Below are 25867 nucleotides of genomic sequence, written 5' to 3' on the forward strand. Positions count from 1 at the left end.
ATTCATATTAAGAGTCATGTGATTCAGTTTTAGCTTTGTACTTTAAGTTTGTTAGATAGCTCAAAACTATGATGTATGATTGATTCTATCTATTAAAGCAACATTGTAGGCATTTTGTGCTAATTTCTACATAATGTAGAGAATTATATAATAATGTTAAGTCTTGAAAACTTGAAACAAGCGGTGGCGGGGAGAGACACCATTCACCCTATTACAAGACAATTTACCATCAAAATGATTGTGTAGCTGTTATTTTAAGGTAAAAAAGTTACATAATGTTGCTTTAAATACACTTCAGTCCTGCAGGGAAAATGTAGAAGCATGACAGCATGATCATACCACGGTTTTAAAGAGGAGAGATGATGTTCATGCTTGATACGTACAGACTGGAGCATTTTGTTCGTAGACTATTTTGCTCTAATTTGAAGGGAGCTGTCTTGGTATTTGCAGATTAAAATGGTAATAACTCCTTGAGAGCAGACTTTGATTATTCTACATAGGTCACATAAACACTCAATGAAATGACTGGAGGAACTACACTGACTGTTTAATAGACTGGAGGAACTGAGAAGACATCTTTCATAAAGTATGTCAAGGCTTCCCCCTGCAGGTCAGTGAAAGCATCTTCAATTGTCCGCTGATGTTTCAGCTGTGAGTCATCATTTTGATAAACATCGGTGGTTAATATGCCAGTCTTTTCTGAAATAATGAGATGAAATGCAGAATTGTCATTACAAGAATTTTAACCCACAAGTCTGAATATTGGAACAAATGCAGTTGAATGTTTACTGTATCATTTGTTCTTATTTAAAAGTCTGACAAATGAAGGTACTTCATCTCACTGATGAAGTCCTGTAAATCCACAGTCACACGAAGCAGTTCTGTTCATTGATTCACCAGATCCTATCAGAGATATTTAAGGCTACAGGCAGACAAATGGAATATATGGCCAACAACAAATCTTAACACACAGACTATATGTACAGAGTTACTGAGGACTTACCATGATATCGTCGCATAATGTTGTGATGCTGTGCTGCCACTGATTCCCCTCATCAGGGGTTTAAGTTTACATTCTTTTTAGAATTGATAAGATGATGTTGTTTTCATAGTCTTTAGCCTAATCACACATTTAAGCACTAGTATACAGCTACAGAGTTTATTATGTCATAGGTGTAGAAGATTTGTGCAGTCATGTTTTAACTTTTTGAATATGGCTTGGATTTGACAACAAAGTCAACCTCACCAATTTAGGCCTTCATGAGCTATCCAGTAAGTAAAGTTTGAAACTAAAGGTTGTTTGATTGTCAACATTCTGTAAAACCCAAGAGAACACAAAGAACATGTCTGAAAGACAAGATAAGACTTTCTGTTTTGATACTTTATCCTACTGGTGACCATGTAATATGACCATTTAAAACCAGTTTAGGAGCTACTCCCAGCTCCTAATTCAAGGTTCAAGGTTCTTTATTTGTCACACACACAGATCATACAATATGAGGCGCAGTGAAATGCACTTAAGGCCCTCCAGAGATTAGTTTATAGCTGGGAGGAGAAAACAGAAATGAAGAGAAGAAGAGAAAAGAAAATAGTAATAAGATATAGAGATGATAAGATAAACATAAAATATTACAAATAAAATACTACATTATGTATACACATGTACACATTATACAGTAGATTATACATAATATATAGCCTAAACTGCAAATATATATACAAGTACAAACTATACATAAATAATAATACATCCATCCAAACTAGATCCGGGTAACTTAAAATGTGGACTACTAATGGGACTGCAATACAAATCATACTCTTTCGAAAAAACACATTAGTTTTCATCTTGTTTTATTTTAAGCTACTTTAAAAACAATAAGACATTTTTATTAAGATAACTTACAGTGAACCCCTTTTGCTCAATTGTTCTACATAATCATGCATCGCGCAATGTAATCTAACCTCTAGCTATTTGATTCCTTGATTTATTTCATATTAAAAATAATCTTACTTCTCTGAAAACACTTGAATGGGTGTCATGAAGGATTACAAGCGGACGAGAGTTCACCAGGAGCACCTGAAGGCAGCATCAGGTCTGATGCAGTTGCTGACCAGCCCTGCAGGGGGCGTCGATCTACGGATCCTGTTTCCCGTTAGCCCATCAAGCTGCAATATCCAAGCCTTGACATTGCGAAGATGGAGGCTGTTATGGTCTAGACCAGGAAACATAGAAAGCACTAACTGCGAGTTTCAGAGCTCTGTTATGACAACATTTCCAGTCGGTCCAGGTAAATGGAAAAACCCTTCATTGCTTAGCTAGCGAGCAAACGTTAGCGTCTTTGCAAAGTTAGATAGCTAACAGAAATGACAGGCAGCTCTGCTAATGTCAACGAACGGGCTAACGTAGCGAACATTAGCTCAGCTAGCTAGCAGCGTCGGCTCAACTACAACGTAGTTTGAGATAACTGATAAGTTAGCACATACAACCGCCAGTTTGTCCTCAACGGCAGCTTCTTGTCTCAACCAGAGACACAGTTGTGCAACGCAGAAGCCAGCCAGCAGCTAACTTGAGCTAATGTCAACAGCGAGATTATGAAGATGTTTTGATGTCAGTGCTAGCTAACGTTAGCAAGCTAATCATTTTCAGAACCGTTTCCTGGTTATGATTCCTCGGCTTGTTAACGACTCGAGGTTTAGGATACAAATGATTGGTATGTTTAATTCCCTGGCTTGGTTAAATCTTACAGAGCATAAAAGCCAGCTAGTGTATTTTTTAAGCTAATATATGCTATGTAATGCTCCTTGATACTTTTTGTTTTCTCTGGAAGGAGAAGACGTAATTGTTGCAACGACATAATAAGATCTGTTTAATGGGTCCTGTTACAGTCAAACTGCACATCAGTCAGCATTTATTTGCATGCAGTGCACCAAATGACTTTAGTTCTAATAGGATTAAATCTTTTGTCGTTGCTAACATTAATTTTTACGTCTTAATCCTGTTTACTCCGTCCACCACTATGCGCTAACGTTGGATACATGAGCAGAGATTAAATCAGATAGCCAAACCAAGTAAAAGTTTAAATAGTGCTTTATGGACCTATGATAGCTATCAAGATCAAGTCGATTATCAAAGCGAGTCTCGTTTTGTTAAGAGGCGTGTATGTTTCTCGTTTTGCAGGATTGGCAACATACTGACAGTTTTGGCAAAAGTTTTCTCACAACAGAGGGCATCACTGTATGAGTGCTGGATATTAGCTAAAGGTGCCTTTTTAAAAATAATTTCCACAACTTGCTTTTTTAACTTGACTGGCTTGATTTGTGTGTCTGCAGGCGGGGGCAGGAGGTGTGAGTAGAGTGCAGTAGACATCAGCAGCATGTACTCCGAGTGGCGCTCGCTGCAGCTGGTGGTGCAGAGTGATCAGGGCCACCTCAGTGTCCTGCACACCTATCCCACCAGTGTGGGCACGGAGGTGGCAAATGCTGTGGTCAAACCTCTGGGCACAGCTGTGAGCCCTGTCGCCACAGAGAACATCCTCAAGACGGACAAGGAGGTGAGAAAGAGGTCCACACTGTTCTACCTCGCAACCTCGGCATTTAGATGATTTGGTAGTCTGCCAGGCTACCTGCCCCATCACCAATGCTTTGGACAAAAACTTAGTGCCATATGTTTTATGGGGACTGGCCTTATCACTCCATCATAGGATATATTTTAGACAACACAAGTTACAAGATTACATTAAAAAGGTTAATTTTTGAGAATTTGCTTGCCATTTGATTAGAAAATTAATACATTTCAGTATATATGTATGAATATATATATGTAGATAGATAGATAAAAGGATAGATAAGAAAAAGTGGGCTATACAACAAGGTTCCCATTAGTTAAAACTTGAGGTTTCTACTCTCTTCAGTTGAGGGTAAGCTACTATTATCAGTTGTTTGAATGTGATGGAAAACATTTTTTCGCTTAGTGTTTGCACAATGATGAAATTTAAATTATTTTTACTTTGCACAATCATTGTTTGATATAACTTGGCATGGTTTGAGCAGGAAATCTTAAAGGAACAGCCTCTTACATACCCGGTGTTGTCATATGTGTCATATGTGCCATATGTAAGCTGTGCCGACATGATATTAACATTTAAGAAGCCAGAATCCAATAAAGTGCTTCCTGTCCACTGCACTCAGAGGGCACCTTTATTTTACATACAGATATCTATGTCAGAACTGTGACAATGTAGCTATGGTCAAAAATAACTACACCGTCAATTGAAGACATTAACTTTTAAGTGTACACATTGTACCCAATAAGGACAAAGTAAAATACACGAGGAACGCTTGCAAATGATCAGGTTTGCACACCTACATACAGGCAGTTATTCTCTGCTTCCTTCTTTAAACTTCACTTAACTTCTATACATGCACCTGAGTGTTTTTTGTTTTTTTGTTTTTTTTAATGAAAATCCTGTTTCTAGCCTGGCAAACTTTATGATAAAGACCAGTGCTATGTTGGATTTGTGCTTTGTGTCACTGTGTCATTAGGTTGCATGCATTGTGGAGCAGGATTTATTCAAGTGCCTCTCTATATTTGGCTTTGTTTTTGATTCCCTTAATCCTTTGCGCTTTCCCAGTTCCTGCCATTAAAATCATGGCATGATGCTACCACTGCCCTGTTTAACTGTAGGAATGATTGTCCTGTGAAGTTTGTGATTTACCAGATGTAATGCTTGACATTGAGGCTAATGAGTTACATTTTTATGTCTTAAGATCATAGTCCTTTTGTTCTTATGCTCTCAAAGTCCATTTAAGTCCCACTAGGCAAAACCTAGGTGAGTTGTCGTTGTTTATTTATAAGTGTCTTTGGTATAGCTACAGTAGCATAGAGAGGTGTGACTGATAGAGTGCTACAGAGATAGCTTCTCCTATCTCTGCAGGAAGCTTAGGCCTGAAACACAACAGACACTTGGTCCCCTTCACTTCACCTTCCATGTTAATGAAAATGAACATAGTTTTGATACCTGTGCATTTCTTTTTCTTTTCTCTTTGTGTTCTGCATAAACCATACCAGAAATATACTTTGTAAATGGCTATTTTTATATCTTAAAGCCTATGAGGCACATTTTCAGAGATCAGCAATATTAGTATGTTCAATAGGGATGTCTCTTTGTCTAATTCAAGCCGTCTCCTTTGTGCTATGATAAGACACGCACCGTTGTCAGCAAGTGAACTGCAGAGCTCACAGCAAGCCAGTAGTTTCAATTAATGATATGACAGCATGTGTCAGGAAGGGATGTGAAGAGAACTGCGTTGGTTTAAAAATATTACAGTAATACTTTTCAGGTGCACTGTGCATCTCAAGTGCTGCTGTGGCTTTGAACTTCACTTCATGCTGAGGATAAAGCTTGGATAAACTTTCCTGCTACTGATCCCCACTGACTCTCCTCTGTCTGACACAGAACACTGTAGGAAATTAAAGGGAGAGCTGTTTCGCAGGAAGGCTGACTTCAGGTGACAAATACATAAAAGCAAAGTCTTGGATTGGACTGATACTGAACATACAAGTAATTAGATCAGGATCACGGGCAAAAAACCATGATTGCGACATCTCCCGTCTTAATGTTGTCTTTGAAACATGTACATTCGTGTTTAACATTCACTGTAGAATGACGATCTGGCTTTCACTCGTCACATGCCTTTTAAATATTTCTGGTCTGTTTTTGATTCTGCAAGAAACTAAGAAACATGGTTTAGAGAGGCAGTGTATTGTTATTGCTATCATCATATTGCCCTAAACCTTTGGTCTTTCTTGTTATGAGACACTAAATCAGAGCTAAACAGCTAAACTGCTTAAGGGTACTCACATGACACAGTACAAGCAGCACTTGCAGAATATAAAACTGCTGAAAAAATGATTTGAGAGCTGTCATTTGCCTTGTCATGTGCAGTAGGATACGTGCCTCCTCGACAGCAATATGCTATGAAATAAACCAAAAAGCCACAACATGAAAACATTTACATACATTAACGAGATTGGTTTGGTTCCCAGGTGAAGTGGACCATGGAGGTGCTGTGTTATGGCCTCACCCTCCCCCTCGAGGGGGACACCGTCAAGCTGTGTGTGGATGTGTACACAGACTGGATGATGGCCCTGGTGTCGCCCAGGGACTCAATGCCTCAGCCTGTTGTCAAGGAGCCAAATATGTACGTCCAGACTATCCTCAAACATCTCTACAACGTCTTTGTACCAAGGTATGTCAGAAATGTTCACATTTCTCCTATTACCTGTAGTTTTTAAATTTAGATGTATTTTCGGTGGATGGTGTATTTGTTTTTGTCTGTGGTTGTCATCCTCCATGAAACTCTGACTGCTGTTTGCTGTGCACTTTCTCTTTGATTTCCTCTGTGTACCCTCATTTCAAACACTTTGTGTCTCCCTTCAGGCCTGAACAGCACAGTCTGAACCACATCAGGCTTTGCCAGCAAGTTCTGACTGCAGTCCAGAAATTGGCACGCGAGTCTGTTTCCATGGTGAGGGAAACCTGGGAGGTGCTGCTGCTCTTTCTGCTGCGCATCAACGACACATTACTTGCCCCGCCTACAGTTGGAGGTATGCCTCTCCCTGTGTCACACAGCCCCTATTACTGTATCATTATTAATGATGATAGCTAAAATGTCCCCTCTTTCAGTTGGGGTGGCAGAGAAACTGGCAGAGAAATTGATGGCAGTGCTGTTTGAGGTATGGCTACTGGCATGTGCCCGCTGCTTTCCCACGCCTCCTTACTGGAAGACAGCGAGGGAGATGCTGGCCAACTGGAGACACCACCCTCCTGTTGTAGAGCAGTGGAGCAGAGTGGCCTGCGCCCTGACCTCCAGGTTAGAAAGGCACCACTTCATCTTCATTTGGCCTTAGACTTAGTACTGAGGATTAATTCAGTTTGTCACTGAAAGTTTGTTTTGTGTATGTTTGAAGTTTTATGGGTTGTTCAACAAGAGTTAAGATAGTTGGTCACTTGGCTAAACAGTAGTAGCCTTATATACAATATAAATTGTTGTTCTTAATAATGACAGTACGAATAATAAGATGAGTGCCTGTATTCTCTGCAGAGTGTGATCGCTTGTGCGTTTGTGTCTCACTTTTTTTTCAATCCAGACTTTTGCGGTTTACCCACGGACCATCCTTCCCACCTTTCAAAGTTCCTGATGAAGATGCCAACCTGATTCCTTTAGAGATGGACAATGACTGTGTGGCACAGACATGGTACCGCTTTCTCCACATGCTGAGGTGCATAAATGCTCATTTTTCTGGGTTTTAACCTGAAAAACAGATGTTTTCTCCCCATAAAACTAACTCTAATGGAAACAGATGAGGTTTGTTATGTGCTGTAAGAGACAAAGATATTGAAGCATAGGGTGGAAGTACCTCATATCACCCTCTTACTATCAAAAACACCAATACAGCGGCTGGTCATTTTATTTTGTATGTTTTCATCCATCCATACCTCTTTACCTTACTTCTATCTTGTATTCATTCCTTCATCCCCTCCCTCATCTTTTTTTTCTTCCATCTATCATCTAGCTCCAAAACATCCACCTCATGGTGGCACTACAGCCACAGTCCAATGTTTGAGACTCATTCACATTCATAGATCATTTAATCACATTTTTTAAAGTCATCACGTTTTTCTTTCGTAGTTAGTCCCAAATTCGATTCGAATGTTAATATCATCACAATGCAGCTCTGTCATCATCTCACTACTGACAATATTAAATGTGAGAGAACTGATCCATTCTTTCCAAGCCACGGCAGAATCAAATATCAGATAAATCCAATAGGCTTGAGCTGCATCTGCAAGCTTTTTGCTTAATCCATATATTTCCTTCTTTCTCTGTTTGTTTTTAGCAACCCAGTGGACCTGAGCAACCCCGCGATAGTGAGCACCACTCCAAAGTTTCAGGAACAGTTTCTTAACTCCAGCGGTATCCCTCATGAAGTGGTGCTGCATCCATGTTTGAAACAGCTACCCCAGATCTTCTTCAGGGCCATGAGGGGCGTCAGCTGCCTTGTGGATGCCTTCTTAGGTAAGAGGATACAAAGTAGTGACTGGTTGTAAATGATCATAAGCCACCAGAGGAATGAAATAATAAAACATAGCAGAAAGATCCCATATGTGTTTATGCACATTTTAGTCATAGTAATAGCATGTTGTTCAGATTACTGCTCGTTTGGTTTTATAGATGTTTTATAAGTTGTTCCTACCTTCTAAGTCAGCTACCTACTTTAGTAAGGTGACCCATCACATACCGTATGCTTTTACTATTGTCAAAGTTACATATTTGTTGCATGGACGGATTTCTCTGTTGCAATATGTGCTAAAAATATGTTAATTTGACAAAAATAAAAGCACCTTAATGCTTGTTGTAATATATCTTAAGCAAATTTTAAGTTTCTTAAGTTAATTTTCATACTGTATTGAAATCAAAGGATACCAGAGAGTTTCCAGTTGTTATTCAGCCACTACTTTTAAGTAAAAACAAGATGGAGGATGTCAGTCAGCAATACCTGTATTAAGTTCTGAATAGAAATATGTCAGTGTGTATTTTTCTCTTTATACTGTAGGTGTCTCTGTTGAAAAGAGAGATGTACGGGAGAGGGTGTTCACTTTTTGTCCAGTGCTGCTTGCTCATGGTACAGACATCAGCTGATACGTCATGTAATGAGATGGGCATATGATGGACTATTTATTGGTGGTGATGATATTAACAACTGGGGTTAGACTTGATATAGCAAAATGATATTTCCCAAATATTCCGACAAAACTACAACATCAGCAACGAGGGGTGTCTTGTGGGCACAAGAAGTGAATCAAGATGGATTGATATCAATTACTGCTGATTTGTACCTAACCATTGTCTTGCATGTCTATAAATGAATATTGTCTACAATCAACTCACTGACTCTCAAACCAAAAACAGCTGCAAATGATTTTATTTAACCGTAACAAGTTTTGTCCACTGGAAGAGTTGTGGGATGAAGATTTTTTTTTCTTGTTTACTAATGCTAATCAGAAATATTTATCCCCCAAACACAAAGTCTCTTGCTCATTTTACCTATCTGTCTACAGGTATATCACGTCCCAGAGCTGACAGTGCCCCGCCTACTCCAGTCAACAGAATGAGCATGTCCCCACCCCCCTCCATCACCAACACCACGCCCCCTCACAGCCGCAAGCAACGGCATACAGTGGTGACCAAAACCACGAGCAAGAGTTCAACTGTAAGTTCAAGTGTTACATTAAACTGTACGAATAGTAATGAGTTTGAAAAAGTTATTATATTTTTTTTGACATTATTTGCAAGCTGATCAACAGGCAGACCAGAGCTACTACATTGTGACACATTTTTGCCTAGAAAACATTTTTTCACAAAAAAACAAAAAGTCGTTTGTAACTGATGTTTACAAAAGACAAAAGTGTGTATAACATTTCATATGGTTTGCTTTGAAACTCCCTGACCCACCCCACAGAGCTGCATGTGTATGTCGTGGTCCACTCTTATGGAGTCGTTTTCTTGTGATAAATTATTCTGTTATCTTGAGAAAACTGTCTTTTGGTCCCACGAAATAAATAAACCAGTTAACACGAGAAAACAAGCTTTCTTATTACGAGATAACGAAAATAATTCAATCCTTATCTCGTTGTCTTCGGTGATATCACTGTTTGTTTCGTCCTATTAATGTGGAGAAATTTCAGAAAAACTGTGCTGTCAACAGCAGCCCAACAGATATCTTCCTTTATCCATCCCCACCCTGCAGAGCAGTGGTAGTCAGCCAACCAAAGCATCCCAGCAGCAACAGCAGCAGCAACAACAAACTTCGTCCTCCCCGACCCTTCTCTCCAGCCCCAACCAGAGCAGTTGGGAGTCTCGGCCCCTGCCGGCCCCAGCACGGCCCAAGGTCAACAGCATTCTCAACCTGTTCGGCCAGTGGCTTTTCGACGCCGCTCTGGTCCACTGTAAGCTGCACAGCGGCCTCAGTCGTGACCCCAGCATGACTGGTAAGAAGTCAGACTGTGAAACTAGTAGTGTTTCAGTTTATGCATGGGCTGGTGGGTGTTTTGTTGCCGTTCGTTAGTACATGTTTTTGTGGAGTTATCTGTGTTTTTGGTGTCTGTGTTATTTTTTAAATGTATGTCGTTGGGATATCCTTTCCTTTTTTCACCATCTTCTCTGAAACTTGTTTGTGCCTTTCTGTGTGTGGAGGGCTTGGTTAGAAGTGGCCTGGTATGAAATTTCCATTTGATTCTAATCCATTTACATCTTCCAACAATTTAAACTTGGCTCAATCTTTATGTAGATTAGGACCTCATATAGTCATTTTATTGGTCAAATCATCGCTAGAGAAGTCAGTGACAGCACATACAGAACTTGTTATTTGAAAAGAAATTTGGCTCATCATTGGCTCTCCATTTATTTTTCTCTTTTTGGTGTAGTGTCCTGCACGTGTCTACCATGTCTGATTAATGTTAAAGAGTTGTAGTGGGTCAAAAGTCATGTATTGAGGAGAACGAAAAACAATCACACAATTCATGCCTGATATGAATTGATCCCAAAATATTGGATCTGCTTTGATTTTGTGTCTCTCCACTATTTCTGTTATCTTTCAGCCTCTTTTATCCAAATTCTTCTTTCTTATAAATCTTGTAAGTAGGAACGGCAGCTTTTTTTCCTCACTTGATTTGCGTTTCTTGACAAATCTTCCTGCTTTTCAGTTGAGTTCCTCATGATCATCGCCATTATCTCCATTGTTTTTCTGTTCCCACTGCTTGTCATACGTATATAAAAGTTCACCAGCGTTCTCTCAGCGTTTCTCCAAAGGTGATGGAATGGGTTTCACCAACTGACCACTAGTCTCGACCATAACGTTGCCAGTTTGTGACAACGCCACCCCTTTTTTTCAGTTCTCATTTTCTTTTCCTTTGGGTCACACTAATCCTTATGATTTAGTTTCAGACCCCCCTCAAGTTCAGCATTAATGTTTCTTGTTATTTCCTTTTGTATTGTCAGTTCACTTGAGTTCTGATTTTATTGGTTTGGTGCCTCAATGCATGAAGTGAATGTTCTGTACCTTGAGTGATAATTGCAACAGCAAGGGGGCTGACACAGGGATTTTGCTTTGTGGTGTTGCAGCTATTACCAGCACACCACCGTTGGTCATGCTTTGTGCCAGTGATAGTTAGAACTTTTATAGCAAACTCTTTGTGTCAGAGTTCCCTTTTGAATGCTTATAAATGGTGTGCGTGTGCGTGTGTTTGCAGTCATTGACGTCTTTGTTCCCTCTTGTGATAGCGAATAAACGTCTGCTTTATGGTGCTTTTGTTTATCAAATTTTTACTATATTTTATTGTAGTGTGCATATAGTGGCTACATTTCTTTGTTTGCCTGTTTCTCATGCATGCATGTAAACAAATGACCACATTACAATTCAGGGTCCTTTCATTCTCTGTCTCTTCCCACTCTCTACAGCAATAGCCACTCAAGTAGGCCTGGAGCTGAGAAGAAAGGGTTCCCAAATGTCCACAGACTCTATGGTGTCCAACCCCATGTTTGATGCTAACGAGTTCCCAGAGAGCTACGAGGCAGGACGGGCCGAGGCCTGCGGGACTCTCAGCCGCATCTTCTGTAGCAAGAAAACTGGAGAAGAGATTCTGCCCGTTTACCTGTCCAGGTAACATAGTAATTTAAAAAAAAAAAAAAAAAAAGTATTATGCTGGTTGTTGGCAGTGTTAATTCTGTTAATGAAAGCTATGATAAAAAGTGTTCAACAACCTTTTTTTTACAATGACAAAGATGAGACATTGATGGGGTAAAACTAAATCTTTGGATGTGATGTGTTGGCTAACATATGTTCGCTGAAACATGCAGGACTTGACAAATTAATGTTGTAACTTATATATATACCGTGATATTTAAACTTTATGGTTGGTGAAGTGAAATTGTTTACATTATATTGTTCTATGTTTGAGTGAAACAAATGGGGAAAAATCATGTTGGCTTCTCAGACCCGTTCACCAATGTGTCAAAGTGCGTACCCTGTGTTATTGCTGTAACGTTTAGGTCTTCGGGTTTATTTATTTATGTATTTGGACAAGCATCTTGTAATTATGCTTGTGCTTGTCCCATTTCTACTTACTTATCATTTCCAGAAAAAGCTAAAATGCAACCCTGAATATGGCATGCATTGCAATTCCTGTCTAGTCAAACTATTGTTTCTAAGATTACACAGCAATTCCTTTGGAAGATATTTTTATATGATTTCTTAGCTCCACGACCAGGTAGGTATATTAATCAGCTTATTGTTTCAGCACTAGTGGGATTCTAATTGTAATGGTAATATTTGTAAGCACAACATACACAACAACCTGATCAAACAAAAGTTGACTAAAATGTAGTACGTTTTTGGGGACTGAAACTGATCTGAAATGCCTGTTTTCTTTTAAACTGTGCAAGTATTCCTCTTTCTCTTTCTACAGGTTCTACATGGTCCTGATTCAGGGTCTCCAGATCTCCGATTTCATCTGTAGACCAGTCCTGGCTTCTATCATTCTCAACTCTTCCTCTCTCTTCTGCACTGACCTGAAGGGCATCAATGTGGTGGTGCCTTACTTCATAGCTGCCCTGGAGACTATTGTACCAGACAGGTTAGACTGGTAGTATCTTACACAAGTTTTGGATCAGTTATTATATAATTTGCATCTTTTATTATCATTATTTATTTTGTGGGATTTCAATTTAGAGGTTTCCAGAATACTGTCTGTAGTAAACACTGTACTACAAGTGTTTGTAGTTGATGAGTTTTGTTTTACCTCGAACAGGGAGCTGTCAAAATTCAAGATTTATGTAAATCCTACCGACCTGAGGAGAGCCTCCATCAACATCCTGCTTGCCATGCTGCCATTGCCACATCACTTTGGCAACATTAAATCAGAGGTAATGGCTTTGGATTAAATGTGATCTGTGTTTGTGGTGTAAGCCATTTTCTTTCACTGCAGCTTTTCTTTGTAGCTAATGTAAAAACCCTAATTTAAATGATGTCCGTACCTTAGTTAAGCACAAGTAGGTCGGGTTCTTTACCATGAAGATATTGTGCTTCAGGTTCTGTTGGAAGGAAAGTTCAACGAAGAGGACGGGTGGCCTCATGACCAGCCTGTGTCTTTCCTGTCCCTGAGGCTACGTCTCGTCAATGTCCTCATAGGAGCACTGCAGACTGAGACTGACCCCACCAACACACAGCTCATCCTGGGTATCTGCTGTGTTCTTCATATCTTCTTTATCTTTTTATTTAGCCTTTTCACTAACAATAACAAAAAGTCTTTATATAATTCCATATAAAAGTTTTGTTATTGACCCCCCTCTCTCCCCACCTCAGGTGCAATGCTAAATATTGTTCAAGACTCAGCACTGTTGGAGTCCATTGGTGCACAGACTGAAACAGTAAGACTGTTTATCTGCTTAAAAACAATTAACATTTTATGATGCTAAAGGCAGAGTGATGAACTGGACATCATGATATTTGTGTTTTTGTGTTAGGGGAGCATAGATGGGAGCCACATGACTGTGCGGAGTCAGAGTCACAGCCGTACCAACAGTGGCATTAGTTTCACCAGTGGGGGCAGCACAGAGGCCACCAGCCCGGACTCTGAGCGTCCTGCCCAGGCCCTGCTCCGAGACTATGGTAAGACAAACTGCTAATATCATCATGCTCGGTGAATTAACACGATGGTGCCAGCTTTGCATAACAGGCTTGCAGGAGCATTATTTCATGTGATGATGTTACTTATCAAATAACACATTTGTTCTTTATAGCTAACGTGGTTAAGGTGGTATGCAGAGTTAAGAAGCGTTGGGTAAAATGTCTTTGTATGTGAAACCAAAGTTATTTGGTGTGATGCAGTGCTGTTGTGGTTTCATTTTTCTCTAATTGAGTGGTTGCAACAATCTTGCCAAATCAAAAGCATTTGAAAGATTTTGTCTTTTCCTTGGAAGGGCTGAGTGATGTTTGACTAAATGAATATGTTGGACATGATGTGAGAGGCATTTTTGATTTTTTAAAAAACAGATAATGGCATATCCCATTTAATTTGCCCACAAGTTTATTCCAATTTTTACTGAACACAATGGCAGTTATAGGCGACTCTGACGAGCAGGAAATGAAGGGAGGGGGGGAGTTCCACAGGGTTCCTGTGGGACGGAATGGCTACATTGTGTTGTTAGGCTCAGTACTAGACGGGAAAAAACAAGCGAGAGTGGGCAGGACGAGTCTGGTGGCAGTCGTTTCATACGCAACAGCATATTCAGCCTTGTTTGGGATTTTTTACTCATCATAAATTTATAAAATCCTGGGCTTTGTTTCTAAAATTGGACCCAGTGTCACATCCTTTACCTAAGGCTCTGTTAGTTCCAGTGGGTAATACTTTTCTTCTGGAACAAAGCTGAACTATTCCAGCAACTTTACAGTCACGTTCAGCAAAAAGTCAGCCACTTCTTATTTTGACTTGCAGTGATTTAAAAAAAAAAACTGTATGTGGTATCAGTATAAGCTCCAGATTAAATGGTGAAACTTTTAAATGAAATTGAATGAATTCATTAATATTACAGAAAACTCATGGGAAAATAACAACAACAACACTATATTCATGTTTCATGTAATTGTTTATCTGATATTAAGTAATTGTCAGGATTTTTATCAGGTTGGTCGAGTAATTAATTGAATTAGTCCGTTTAAAATGATTATATTATACATAAAGCTTTCTTTTCTTTCCAAGTCAAAGCTTGATCACTTAGCCCTCTGCCTTAGCAGTTTCTCTATTCATCAGTCTGAATTTTTCTCACACTGTGTGCTACACTGACTTTAAAGTCTAGTCTAATGCATGCTTACAATACAAAGACATATCTACTGACTGGGCTTCCAGTCCTGTTGTGCTGTATAACCTAGCCATGTTGCCTGAATCCTGCTTTGCTCTATTCTTTGCGGTGTTTGGTATTTCGGGGTGTTATATGGTCTAGCTCTTCCAGATACGGCGGCAGGCCTGCTGGTGCGCAGCATCCACCTGGTTACCCAGAGACTCAACTCCCAGTGGAGGCAAGACATGAGCATTTCACTGGCTGCCCTGGAGCTGCTGGCTGGGCTTGCCAAGGTAAAGCTGCAATGCCCACCACACACAGAGACTCAGTGTAACAATTTGAAATCATTACTACTGTAGCTGGCCAAGCGAAGGTGAGACTGTTGTACAGCTTGCATTTCACCAGTGTTACCCACCCAGAAGCTACTTCAACCTTTCAAACTAATATTTGATAAAACCACAGATGGTGTGAAGGTACATCCTGGATTTGCTCCTCTAAGAAGGCTTGAAGAAAAAACCCTATTCAAGAAATCAGGTTTATTGAATGTCTGTGACTGTTACCATGGCAACAGATGGCGTCAAACTAATCTGTTACATGGCTTTTTAATTTGATCTTAATCCCAGGTCCCAGTTAACTTCTACATCTCCTGCCCTTATACTGAAGAAAACTAATGGTGCTTTCAGGTGGTTCATGTGGAAGTCAGAAGTTTTCCATGTGCGTCACAAGGGAGTTGCCCACAAACTGTCAGCACAGTTCCACAAATTACCAAAATGAGAGAAGTTTCTGGCTGCAGTTTCTCAGCCTGGTAATGGCTTTGCAGTTGTTCCCAGTTTAGAAGTGCACCTGCTCTGCCACAGTGCTATGAGAGGTGTCAGTTTCCAAATAAGGAAAGTAGATAGTAATTGGCTCTAAAATGTAAATATCTGACACCCGATGTTACACAAATGAAGAGTACTGAGGAGCAGAGAAAGAAGATGTTGAGACAACAATAAGGTTAAATAAATGTACTTAAAATGTAAACTTAAAAGTAGTGTAATTTAACTTTGAAACGTTTATTTAAAACCACAAATAATCAGATGTGTACTAATTTAGTTAAACAGCCTGTCGCTTACTCACCAAAGCCTACAAAAACTGTTCACAAGTGATTTTAATTAAGGCTTTTATAATGTATCTCATGTGCACCATTTTCCCGTATTTTTGTATTGTCTGAACCAGGTGAAGGTGGGAGTAGACTCCGCAGACCGTAAACGTGCCGTCAGCTCTATATGTGGGTACATTGTGTACCAGTGTAGCCGTCCAGCTCCTCTTCAATCCAGAGACCTCCACTCCATGATTGTAGCTGCCTTCCAGTTTCTGTGTGTGTGGCTCACAGAACACCCCGACATGTTGGATGAGAAGGTAGGTTTCAAGTCTTAAAATTTGAATTTCCCTCAGATATGTTATGAATAAAGAGGGATATCATATATTTTGTAAAATTAAACTTTTATCAAGAACATATAGAAATTTGGATACCTTGCCATTTCTCCTTAGAGAAAGTATTAAGTGAGTGTTGGTAATTATGTTTAAGTCTAGTCTAAGCTTCATTTAAAGGGAAAGAAAAATGTGCACTCCTGTTCTGAGACTCTAACCTTTTTTTTTTTTGGATCAGGATTGTCTGGTAGAAGTTTTGGAGATTGTGGAGTTGGGCATCTCTGGCAGCAAGTCCCGACAGGAACATGAAGTCCGACATAAAGGGGAGAAGGAGCACAACCCAGCTTCAATGAGAGTGAAGGATGCTGCTGAGGCGACTTTGTCCTGGTGAGACTCCTCAAAGTTTCTACACTAGTTACAAAGCATCTATCTTTTAAAGGCCCTTTTGTTCTTCTATTTTAAAGTGAAATTAAAAGATGGTTTTGAGGCCCATATACAGTATATCTGTGCTGTCAATTACATGTCATGGGCCATATTTTTAGAGGAAAACAAGTACAAAAATTGAAAAGTTGACATTTCATATTTGTTGTGTCCTTTCTGTGAACATACAAGACGTTCTGTTGGATATTTATCCATGTATGTAGAAGGAGAACTCCTCATTGATATTGATATTTGATATTTTTTGTGTACCAATGCTGTTGACATGCTAGCAAACAAATTACTGTAGAAAAATGCATTAGTTCTGCTAATGTTGCTTTCCAGGTTAAATATCCTGCAAACTGACATGGGCTAGTCAGCTAGAGCAATAACACCAGAGTATATCCAAAAAACAAGTGACTCTCAAATTGGGTATTTGTTGTTTTTTCCTGCTGCTAAATGTCCCAGTCATGCTGCAGCTATTGACCCAGTTTCTGTATATTTATGTTCTTGTTTGATGTTTTGCTGTGGTGTTCCCCAGTATCATGCAGGTGTTAGGGGCCTTCCCTTCCCCCAGCGGGACCGCCTCCACCTGCAGCCTGCTGAATGAAGACACCCTGATTCGCTACGCAAGACTGAGCGCCACGGGAGCTAGCAACTTCCGCTACTTTGTCCTGGACAACTCGGTCATCCTCGCCATGCTGGAGCAACCTCTGGGCAATGAGCAGAGTCAGTAGCTTATCATCTATCCTTTGGTGAAAAAAATACCAGTTTATTCGGTTACTGGGGAGAATTGGGGGTTCACCTTTAATGTACAAGTAGAGACTGTGTCACCTGCCAAATACCAAGTACTAATAGCTGCTGCCTTGCAAAAGCTAATGGGGATCTTAATAAACTAAACTAAACTAAACTGGGAAGTTAAAACCAAAGAAACAACAAGTCCGTCCTGTTTCCCTATAAATGAGAGTGTCTCTGTCCTAACAGACCCCAGTCCATCAGTGACAGTTTTGATCCGAGGGACGGCTGGCAGACATGCCTGGACCATGCAGCTCTTCCACCAACCCAGAGGAGCTCGGGCCAATCAGAGGGTGAGATCTCTCTGAAAAGCAACAATGCCAAACCGATATCTCCTCAAAAATGTTTAATATGAAATGTTTGAGTTTTGCTTTTATTTAACTTACAGCTCCACATCCTTTTCTCTGATAACACAACTCTATTCCATATCTCTTCCACAGCAGGTGTTTGTTCCTGAGGGCCGTCCAACGCCCAACAATGATGTGGGGATCAAGTACAACGTCAAGCAGAGGCCCTTCCCTGAAGAGGTGGATAAGATTCCTCTAGTCAAAGCTGATGTCAGTATTCCTGACCTGGATGACATTGTCAGTAAAGAGGTGAGATCAGCTTCCTGTTGAACCCTGTCACTGATCTTGTATCCACATTATGACTAATTGCATACAAAATTAAATTATTCTACTATGGCCATGAACTAAAATAGAGCCATGCAGTCAATTATTCATATTATGTGTTATTATACAAAATCAGGTGAGTTGTATGGGCTGGCAGGATGATTCAAGAGCTCCAAATACACTGATGAGTAATCACCGACAAGTGAGTTGTTGTAGAGATAAAATTTCACCTTTTGGGTGTCTCTTGGGGAAAAAAGGGTCAAATCATGTGGTTTGGTGACAAACGTGAAGATCATTTTGTTTGGTTTCTCAATCCAATGCAACACTCGTGCAATGATTTGTGGCTTTTAATGCAATCCAAAACCACTACTAACTTCAGTTTGAAAAATAAACACAGAATTGACTCAACACCTCTTTGACACAGTCAACACAGAGAACTTAACAAAGACTGGATGTATTAAAGAGCTGTTGAAAATTGTTCTCCAGTTAAGTGTTTGAGCAAGATGCACACCAATGACTCCTTCAAATCAGCTTTGGGAGGTGAAACCTAGGTATTTGGACTGTGGGACTTGCACTCTGTGGGTTCATGCTGAATTTATGAAACCAGTGTCATTTATTAGCCATAGCCTCTTAAATTTTTTTTTTTTTTAAATGCCCAATTTCCCTTCGTATTTCCAGCTGGAAGTTCAGCACGACAAGCTTCGAATTCTGATGACCAAGCAGATAGAGTATGAGAACGCCTTGGAGCGGCACAGCGAGGAAATCTGGAAGTCCAAGCGTTACCCTGACCCACAGACAGACTGCAAACCCCCTCCGCCCTCGCAGGAGTTCCAGACAGCACGCCTCTTCCTCTCTCACTTCGGCTTTCTGTCTCTGGAGGCGCTCAAGGTTGGTAAACATAATTTGTCTGAAAGGTTTTTCACCAAAAAGCTCTGGGATTGAAACTGCGGAAAACATTTTTCTGCCAATATTAAATATTGTATGCAAGCCTTCCAGCTACTCACACTGCATTGTGATTCTGTTTAAGTCTGTGTAATAAATAATAACAATAAATGATAGTGATACTGTAATGTATAAATCATTAATATTACATACTGTATATTTATAACACTGTTATTGTTATTATAATTAATTTAGGATGTATGTATATAACATTTATTTTTGATAGGAGCCCAATAACAGTCGTCTACCTCCTCATCTGATTGGCCTGGAGTCGTCCTTGCCAGGGTTTTTTGACGACATCAGCTACCTGGACCTGCTCCCCTGCCGACCGTTTGACACTGTCTTTATTTTCTACGTGAGGGCTGGACAGAAAAGCAGCCCAGAGGTGGGAAACACACAACAGAATCAGTGTAATATAAAATGGTAGACTATATAATTATTGACATTTATATATGGAATGAAAATGTACACATGTTGACCTTGTTACTTCTTTCACAGTGTGTGTATAAAAATCTCTGATTAAGAATGGATGCATTCTCATGCTTATGGTGTTCAGATCCTGAGGAACGTGGAGTCATCGTCCAGCGTCCAGCCCCACTTTTTGGAGTTCCTGCTGTCCTTGGGCTGGCCTGTGGATGTGGGACGCCACCCAGGGTGGACGGGACACCTAGATACCAGCTGGTCCCTCAACTCCTGCTCCGACAGTAATGATATGCAACAAACAGGTAAGCTGCAGAGCTAACTACTAAAGGCTGTGGGGGAATGCATGGCAGCTGTTATCTGTATGTTGGATATTTGTGGTAACTAAGTCAATGTTTAACTTTTTTTTTTTTACTGTAGAGGAAGCATCTACTCCTGAGGACACAGGAGGTTCAGTGTTCAACGGGGAGAAGAAAGTTTTGTACTACGCTGATGCTCTGACAGAGATCGCCTTTGTTGTTCCGTCTTTGACAGAAAACTCTGGTCAGCATTCGCTCCCTTGAATATGAATTGATAGATATCGTCCAGTGAGGGATTCATGGTTAACACAGTTGTCATTTGATCTTTTGTCGTTTCCCAGAGGAGTCATCAGTGCATAGTGACTCCACAGTGGAGGCAGACACCAACACAGACCTCATGCCTGGTTTACACAAACAACCCAATCTCACACTGGAGCTGTTCCCCAACCATTCTGAAAATCTGGAGTCTGCCAAAAAGGTAAAGTGAGGCTTATGTGGGTGTAACTGAACTGTATGCTGACAGCACTGCTTATGCTTTCTATTTTATGTTGTGTTTGCTTAATTTAAACTCTGTGTTTTGTGCTATTTCTGTAGCTTAGTCCTTTGGTAAAGACAAAGAGGTCATCGACTGGAAAGTCTTTCCCACCACTGGGTCCTGAGACAAAGGTGTTTGTGGTGTGGGTGGAGCGCTTTGATGATATTGGTAGGCACATTCTCTTTTTACTGCAACCCTGTCCTGTTATTATGTGAAGGATATATTCTGTTTTTTTAAACTCCACACAAAAACTTTTGGTAAAAAATAATAAACAGTTCCTGTTTCTTAAGTACGTGACCAATGGATTGAGATACATGAATGTCATTGTTTTTGTGTTTTTAGAGAACTTCCCGTTGTCTGATCTCTTGGCGGAAACCAGCACGGGCTTGGAAGCTAGCATGAGCAACAGCACTTCCTGCAGGTAATCACATGTTTACACTCAAAACACTTTGCTGCGTGTTTGGAGAACATATGGTTTATAGACTGGTTTTGGTCAGGTGCAAGAAAGAAGAAGAAGAAAAAAAACATTCTGCAAACCAGCCCGTTTTTTACGTCTGTTTATTGCACAGGAGAACAGACAGAGCATAAACAAACAGTGCAAAACAGGAAGTGCAACATGCAGTGTGTGCAAAAGCAGGCAGAGAAAAGGAACTGCGGCAGAGCTGTGACAATGGTCACGACTGTGAAGTGGCACAAAGGAAAATTCAGTTTTTGTGAAATATGAGTCATATGTACATTGTTTCGGATGTCCTTTTTTAAAGTTGACATAACTTGTTACTAAGCAGCTTTGTTGTAAAGATTGTGGATAGATGGACACCAGATGAGGCCACGGACCACAAGCCTCAAACATATAAATGGGTTGTTTTTAACCAAATGAACAACGCCACTTTTGAAAGGGTGTTGTCTGGAGGAGTGTGATCTGATGCAACATGATGCAACTGCCATTTCATTAGTGACATAACTAGTTTTCTGAGTGCCAAGATCCCTTGAAAAGATAATGGCTGGGTGTGAGCTGTGAAGATTGCCAAGTTCTCATTTTCAATTAAAAGAGCAAGAACTGCATCAGAGGAGGCCAGTCAGGTTCAGTGAAGTTGTACATGATTGTAGTCTGTAAGAATACATGGTAATGCCAAATATAAATTAGGTCTATAAACTATGTGCTTTTAATTTGTTTTGTATAGTGCCAGTTTCTCAATATTATTCCACTGTATATTAATGTATTGTTCTAGTTTGTTGCAAATCAACTACATCATCTTCCTTTTCTGTTTTTCTAATTGTCTGTGTTGCAGGTCGGGGTTACTTGAGAAGGACGTTCCTCTGATCTTCATCCACCCTCTGAAGACGGGACTCTTCAGGATCCGGCTGCATGGAGCTGTGGGTAAATTTGGCATGGTGATTCCCCTGGTGGACGGCATGGTGGTCAGCCGCAGAGCACTAGGTATTATATCTCTCTCTATGTCTTTGTTTATCCCTCCGTACCGAGTGTTTCCCCTTTTTGCCTCGTGAGAAACAACAGAGGCAACAAGTCCTAATGCATCACATGGTTTTACAGGAAATCTATTCGGATTATTGATGAGCTCACTGAAATAGTAATCTGCACGCATTAATATTTTATGGTTGACATTTGAGTGTACAGGAAATGAACTCCATTTAATCTATTTATATTGTTTTTCATTGCAGAAGTTAATGGTTGGTAATATGACCAGGGCATGGGTATGATATGAACAAGGTTCAGTTGAACTGGTACTGCTAAACTGTGAATTTTACTGACTACAGTCAATAAAATTCACAGTTTAGCAGTACCATGAAAAAAAATCATTTAAATTGTTTATCTTGCCTGTCTTAAAGCATAATTTTACCTAGAAAAACATTACATGATGTGCTTGTCATACCACTTTTGGCCAGTAGATGGCTTTCTTTGGCTTTACAAAACATAAATGTACAAGAGAAATGCATACAGTATTTAAAAGAATATATATTTAACTCTGCCTGTTAGTCAAGAAAGATAGTAAAATGTTGGATTATCTTTCCCTGCCCTAGAAAAGTTGCTATAAATGTTCATGCTTTATAAGTTGTTATAGTATTCATCCATCTTATGAAATTCCTTTGTATCTCAAAACTGTCTACTTTGACTTGATGATCTCCTGGGTTTGTGTCCCTCTATCAGGTTTTCTCGTGCGCCAAACGGTCATCAACGTGTGCAGACGGAAGCGTCTGGAAAGTGACTTGTACAACCCGCCTCACGTGCGGCGGAAGCAGAAAATAACTGAGATTGTCCAGCGTTACCGGAACAAGCAACTGGAGCCCGAGTTTTACACCTCGCTCTTCCACGAGGTGGGGGAGGGGAAGCCTCACCTCTAACCCCCCTGTCCTGTCCTAACACTGGCTCACAAGCGCACACAGCAACACATACGCATACACACCATTATCCTATACTCACACACCATTTACAACTGTGCGTAAACACACACACACACACACACACACACACACACACACACACACACACACACACACAGAATCTTTATATTTATACTGTACTGTTTTGTTATTTATATGAATACATATATCAACACTGTCTGCCTTTGACTCCGAGAGCAAAGTGTCAAAAACCATGCCAAGGCGGAAAAAGCTACATTTCTATGTCGCAGCCACTCGTTGAAGATTTGAATGGCTGAAGCTCAACAGTGACTGTCTTTCCTCATTTAGGTCCATGCTTTGTGGCGAAAAAAGAGTTTCTGCTTGTCATTAACTGCAATACAATAGTTACACTGTTGGCCTTTCTGAAATTGTAAAAAAAAGTTTGTCCTTTAAACCCTGTGATATGAGTGAACTTCATGATGGTTTGGTAATACAGACTTGTGTCCAAAATCCAGATCTGATTATCTGTTTTTGTTTCAATCAGACAGATTTATGGTTGGATTTTTGCCAAGGAGATAAACATGTCAGAGTTATAAAAATGTTTTATAAACCACACCGCAGCTGCTTCAGGACAGGTGGTTTCAAGAGAGCAAAGAAATGATTGACAACATTAGCCCATAATCTAGTTTTACAACAAATTGCCATCTACATGCAGAGACACCTGCTAAAGTCTTCCTAGCGCAAACACACATTCGGCCATCCGAGCAACTGACTGAGCACACAAATGTTGCTGTTTATATTTTTTTTATGTTGCTGATGATTTCTAGGACTCTAACTTTATATTATTGTTTGTGGATGTCATTTTGAGACCTGAGCTGTCTCTGTGCCAGTCTGAAAGTCATCCCATCTCACAACAGCCACTGCACTGTTGTGTGTGTGTGTGTGTGTGTGTGTGTGTGTGTGTGTGTGTGTGTGTGTGTGTGTGTGTGTGTGTGTGTGTGTGTGTGTGTGTGTGTGTGTGTGTGTGTGTGTGTGTGTGTGTGTGTGTGTGTGCAGCCACATGTATGCTTGTTCAGCCAGTCAAATCATTTACACTACAGGGAGTCATAGTGACCCCCCAAAAACCCTTAAATTGCATTTAAAGATGAATTATGTCACTTTAAACAAATGAGAATCTCAAGATGATACAGTGCTTAAGATTTCCATTTCCTCTGTCAGGACATGACCTGGGAATTGGTTTAACTTTTAATGCCGGGTAACGTGTGAGTTTACTGATAATGAGAGTAGTTACAGAGCTCCTGGAGTTTGCACTTGATGTTTGCAGGGCTAATATGAAAAGACCACAGACATTGAAGTACCAAACAGAACTAATAGCACAGTTTCAGTGTCTCGCTCCTCCAAACCAATCTGTGGTGATTCAAACGCCAAAACACTCAATGTAGCTAACAGCATTAACTTTAATTCTGGCTGATCTAAGTTGTATTTTTTTAATTAATCTAAACCCAGAAAGAGAACATTTAACCTTATCATTTATACTCAGTTTGGATAACATAAATGTCCAGTTTTGCCTTCACACATCTTTTTCTTTTTTTGGCTTCACAGTTTGTTTCACTCATGTTTACTCACTGTACTTTGGTTTTTGATTCAAGCCCTCTCACTGTCTGCCTGTAACAATGTGAATTTATTTATCACACAGATGGAACAGGGCAAACACCTCTAGTTTCTTTGTTATATCGGAAAGTCTTAATGCACTGAGCACATTTTTTTTTTTGGTTCATTTTCTATTCCCTTTGGTTATCTTACATGTCTTTTTGTACTTTTGTGCATTTTGAAAGAAAAACCCTGCTGAAGGAAGAGTTTTATCTTGTGAAATATGAATGAAGAAGAGGCGTCGAGGAATTTTTAACCTATCATGTCTAATTGTGTGACTCACTTTTTATGACCGTGCTTTATGCACATGCCTTTTTTTGGAAGGAAAAAAGTACATTGAATATGCTTCAAAGAAAACTACATACAATCAGTCATACATTGTATCCTATGTTACTCCTCTGATGTTTGATCGTATTTAAGGATTTGCCATGTACAGAAGCAGAGGATGATCTGTAAATATATGATAGTGTAAGGCATTTACAAGTTGTCTGTTGCATTCCTCATCTGAGATAGCGAGAAAAGTTCTGTATGTATGCAATTATGTGTGGGAGGATCACAATGGGTATTGAATGTAACATGCATCAATTAAAACTATTATTGACATTTTAATTTGCTCCCATTCCTAACATTTGACTTTTTGTTCACAGCATGTCTATGGGGACTAAATTAAAGGTGCACAATGTAGCTTTGGGAAAAAAATAAAACTGAGAAAGATACAGATATTTATAATAGTAATAGGGTAATAATACAAACTCAGAAATGGTTATTTGATATATTTCTATATAAACAACTCATCCTCGAGGGAAATAAGGTCCCCATAAGACTGTTTGATGCTAACAAGGTAGTTACTTTGAAGGGTCCTGCAAACATAAACAAAGTAAAACAGTATGAAATTGTGTTCTTTGTTTATTCTGTTTATTTAATCATGACATCAATAAATTAAGATGTTTCTAATCTCTTAAAATGTCTTCCTCAAAACTATATAGTGCACCTTTAAGCTCCACTTTTAGTTTTTAACATTTAAATGGTCTTTTAGTTTCTCTCCAGGAGCTACTCTAGAATCAAAAGCAGACATTACAGTTGTTCAGATATGAATATTAACACCACAAACGGAATGAATGTGGCCTGCGGTGTTAAAGGTGGTGTATGAATGTAGTGAAACATGCCGGATTTAACTTGATAAAACGGTTAACAGCTCCGGGTGACACCTGTGACAGTGGGTGTGCCTCCATGTCCTGAAGGTATGAAATGTTAACATGCTGTGACCGAAAATATTTATAGTTAGTCTACCATACCGACAGATCGTGAGCTCAATGGGTATCTTGACCTTCAAGCTCGAGGGGTGCGTTTCTTTTTATTCATGAATGTACCACAATCAACATCCACCGCGCCCCGTGAGTTGTGCTCATTCTAACCAAAAGTTGCACTTGTGCCTGAATCCACCAGAGGGCGCCTTCCTCTTAAATTTACAAGCTAGCCACAGGTGAGACACCGTTGTGACAGGTAGGGGCCTAAACACCGGGCTAACT

General features: G+C 39.9%; 1 protein-coding gene across 10 annotated transcripts; it reads left to right on the forward strand.

The window, feature by feature from the left end:
- Window positions 1-2169: 2169 nt before the first annotated feature.
- On the forward strand, window positions 2170-24947 carry LOC140999131 (ral GTPase-activating protein subunit beta-like). 10 transcript variants are annotated; one of them, XM_073469396.1, is made up of 32 exons: window positions 2187-2288; window positions 3331-3551; window positions 6047-6249; window positions 6441-6607; window positions 6687-6873; window positions 7151-7282; window positions 7901-8079; window positions 8618-8686; window positions 9123-9274; window positions 9812-10052; window positions 11521-11722; window positions 12528-12695; window positions 12870-12984; window positions 13150-13297; window positions 13424-13488; window positions 13585-13729; window positions 15061-15191; window positions 16114-16296; window positions 16547-16695; window positions 17267-17454; window positions 17710-17813; window positions 17961-18116; window positions 18268-18333; window positions 18810-19019; window positions 19300-19458; window positions 19630-19798; window positions 19914-20036; window positions 20134-20270; window positions 20387-20495; window positions 20670-20748; window positions 21617-21765; window positions 22495-24947. In XM_073469396.1, exons 2-32 carry the CDS (start codon window positions 3375-3377, stop codon window positions 22686-22688), a joined length of 4656 nt encoding a protein of 1551 aa, XP_073325497.1. In that variant the 5' UTR covers window positions 2187-2288; window positions 3331-3374; the 3' UTR covers window positions 22689-24947. The 10 variants fall into 10 exon arrangements, with proteins under 10 accessions (XP_073325502.1, XP_073325504.1, XP_073325506.1 ...); XM_073469397.1 differs by having other exon boundaries at window positions 17964-18116; XM_073469398.1 differs by having other exon boundaries at window positions 15070-15191.
- Window positions 24948-25867: the final 920 nt, after the last annotated feature.

Source organism: Pagrus major, chromosome 7, assembly GCF_040436345.1.
Source record: "Pagrus major chromosome 7, Pma_NU_1.0".
NCBI lineage: Eukaryota > Metazoa > Chordata > Actinopteri > Spariformes > Sparidae > Pagrus > Pagrus major.

What these genes read in the sequence shown, in the direction of transcription:
- LOC140999131 (XM_073469396.1), top strand. Translation starts at nt 3,375, where the DNA reads ATGTACTCCGAGTGGCGCTCGCTGCAGCTGGTGGTGCAGAGTGATCAG. An exon ending in CAACACACAGCTCATCCTGG is followed by an intron (nt 13,298 to 13,423) that starts GTATCTGCTGTG and finishes TCCCCACCTCAG; the next exon opens with GTGCAATGCTAAATATTGTT. An exon ending in GGAGCGCTTTGATGATATTG is followed by an intron (nt 20,496 to 20,669) that starts GTAGGCACATTC and finishes TTGTGTTTTTAG; the next exon opens with AGAACTTCCCGTTGTCTGAT.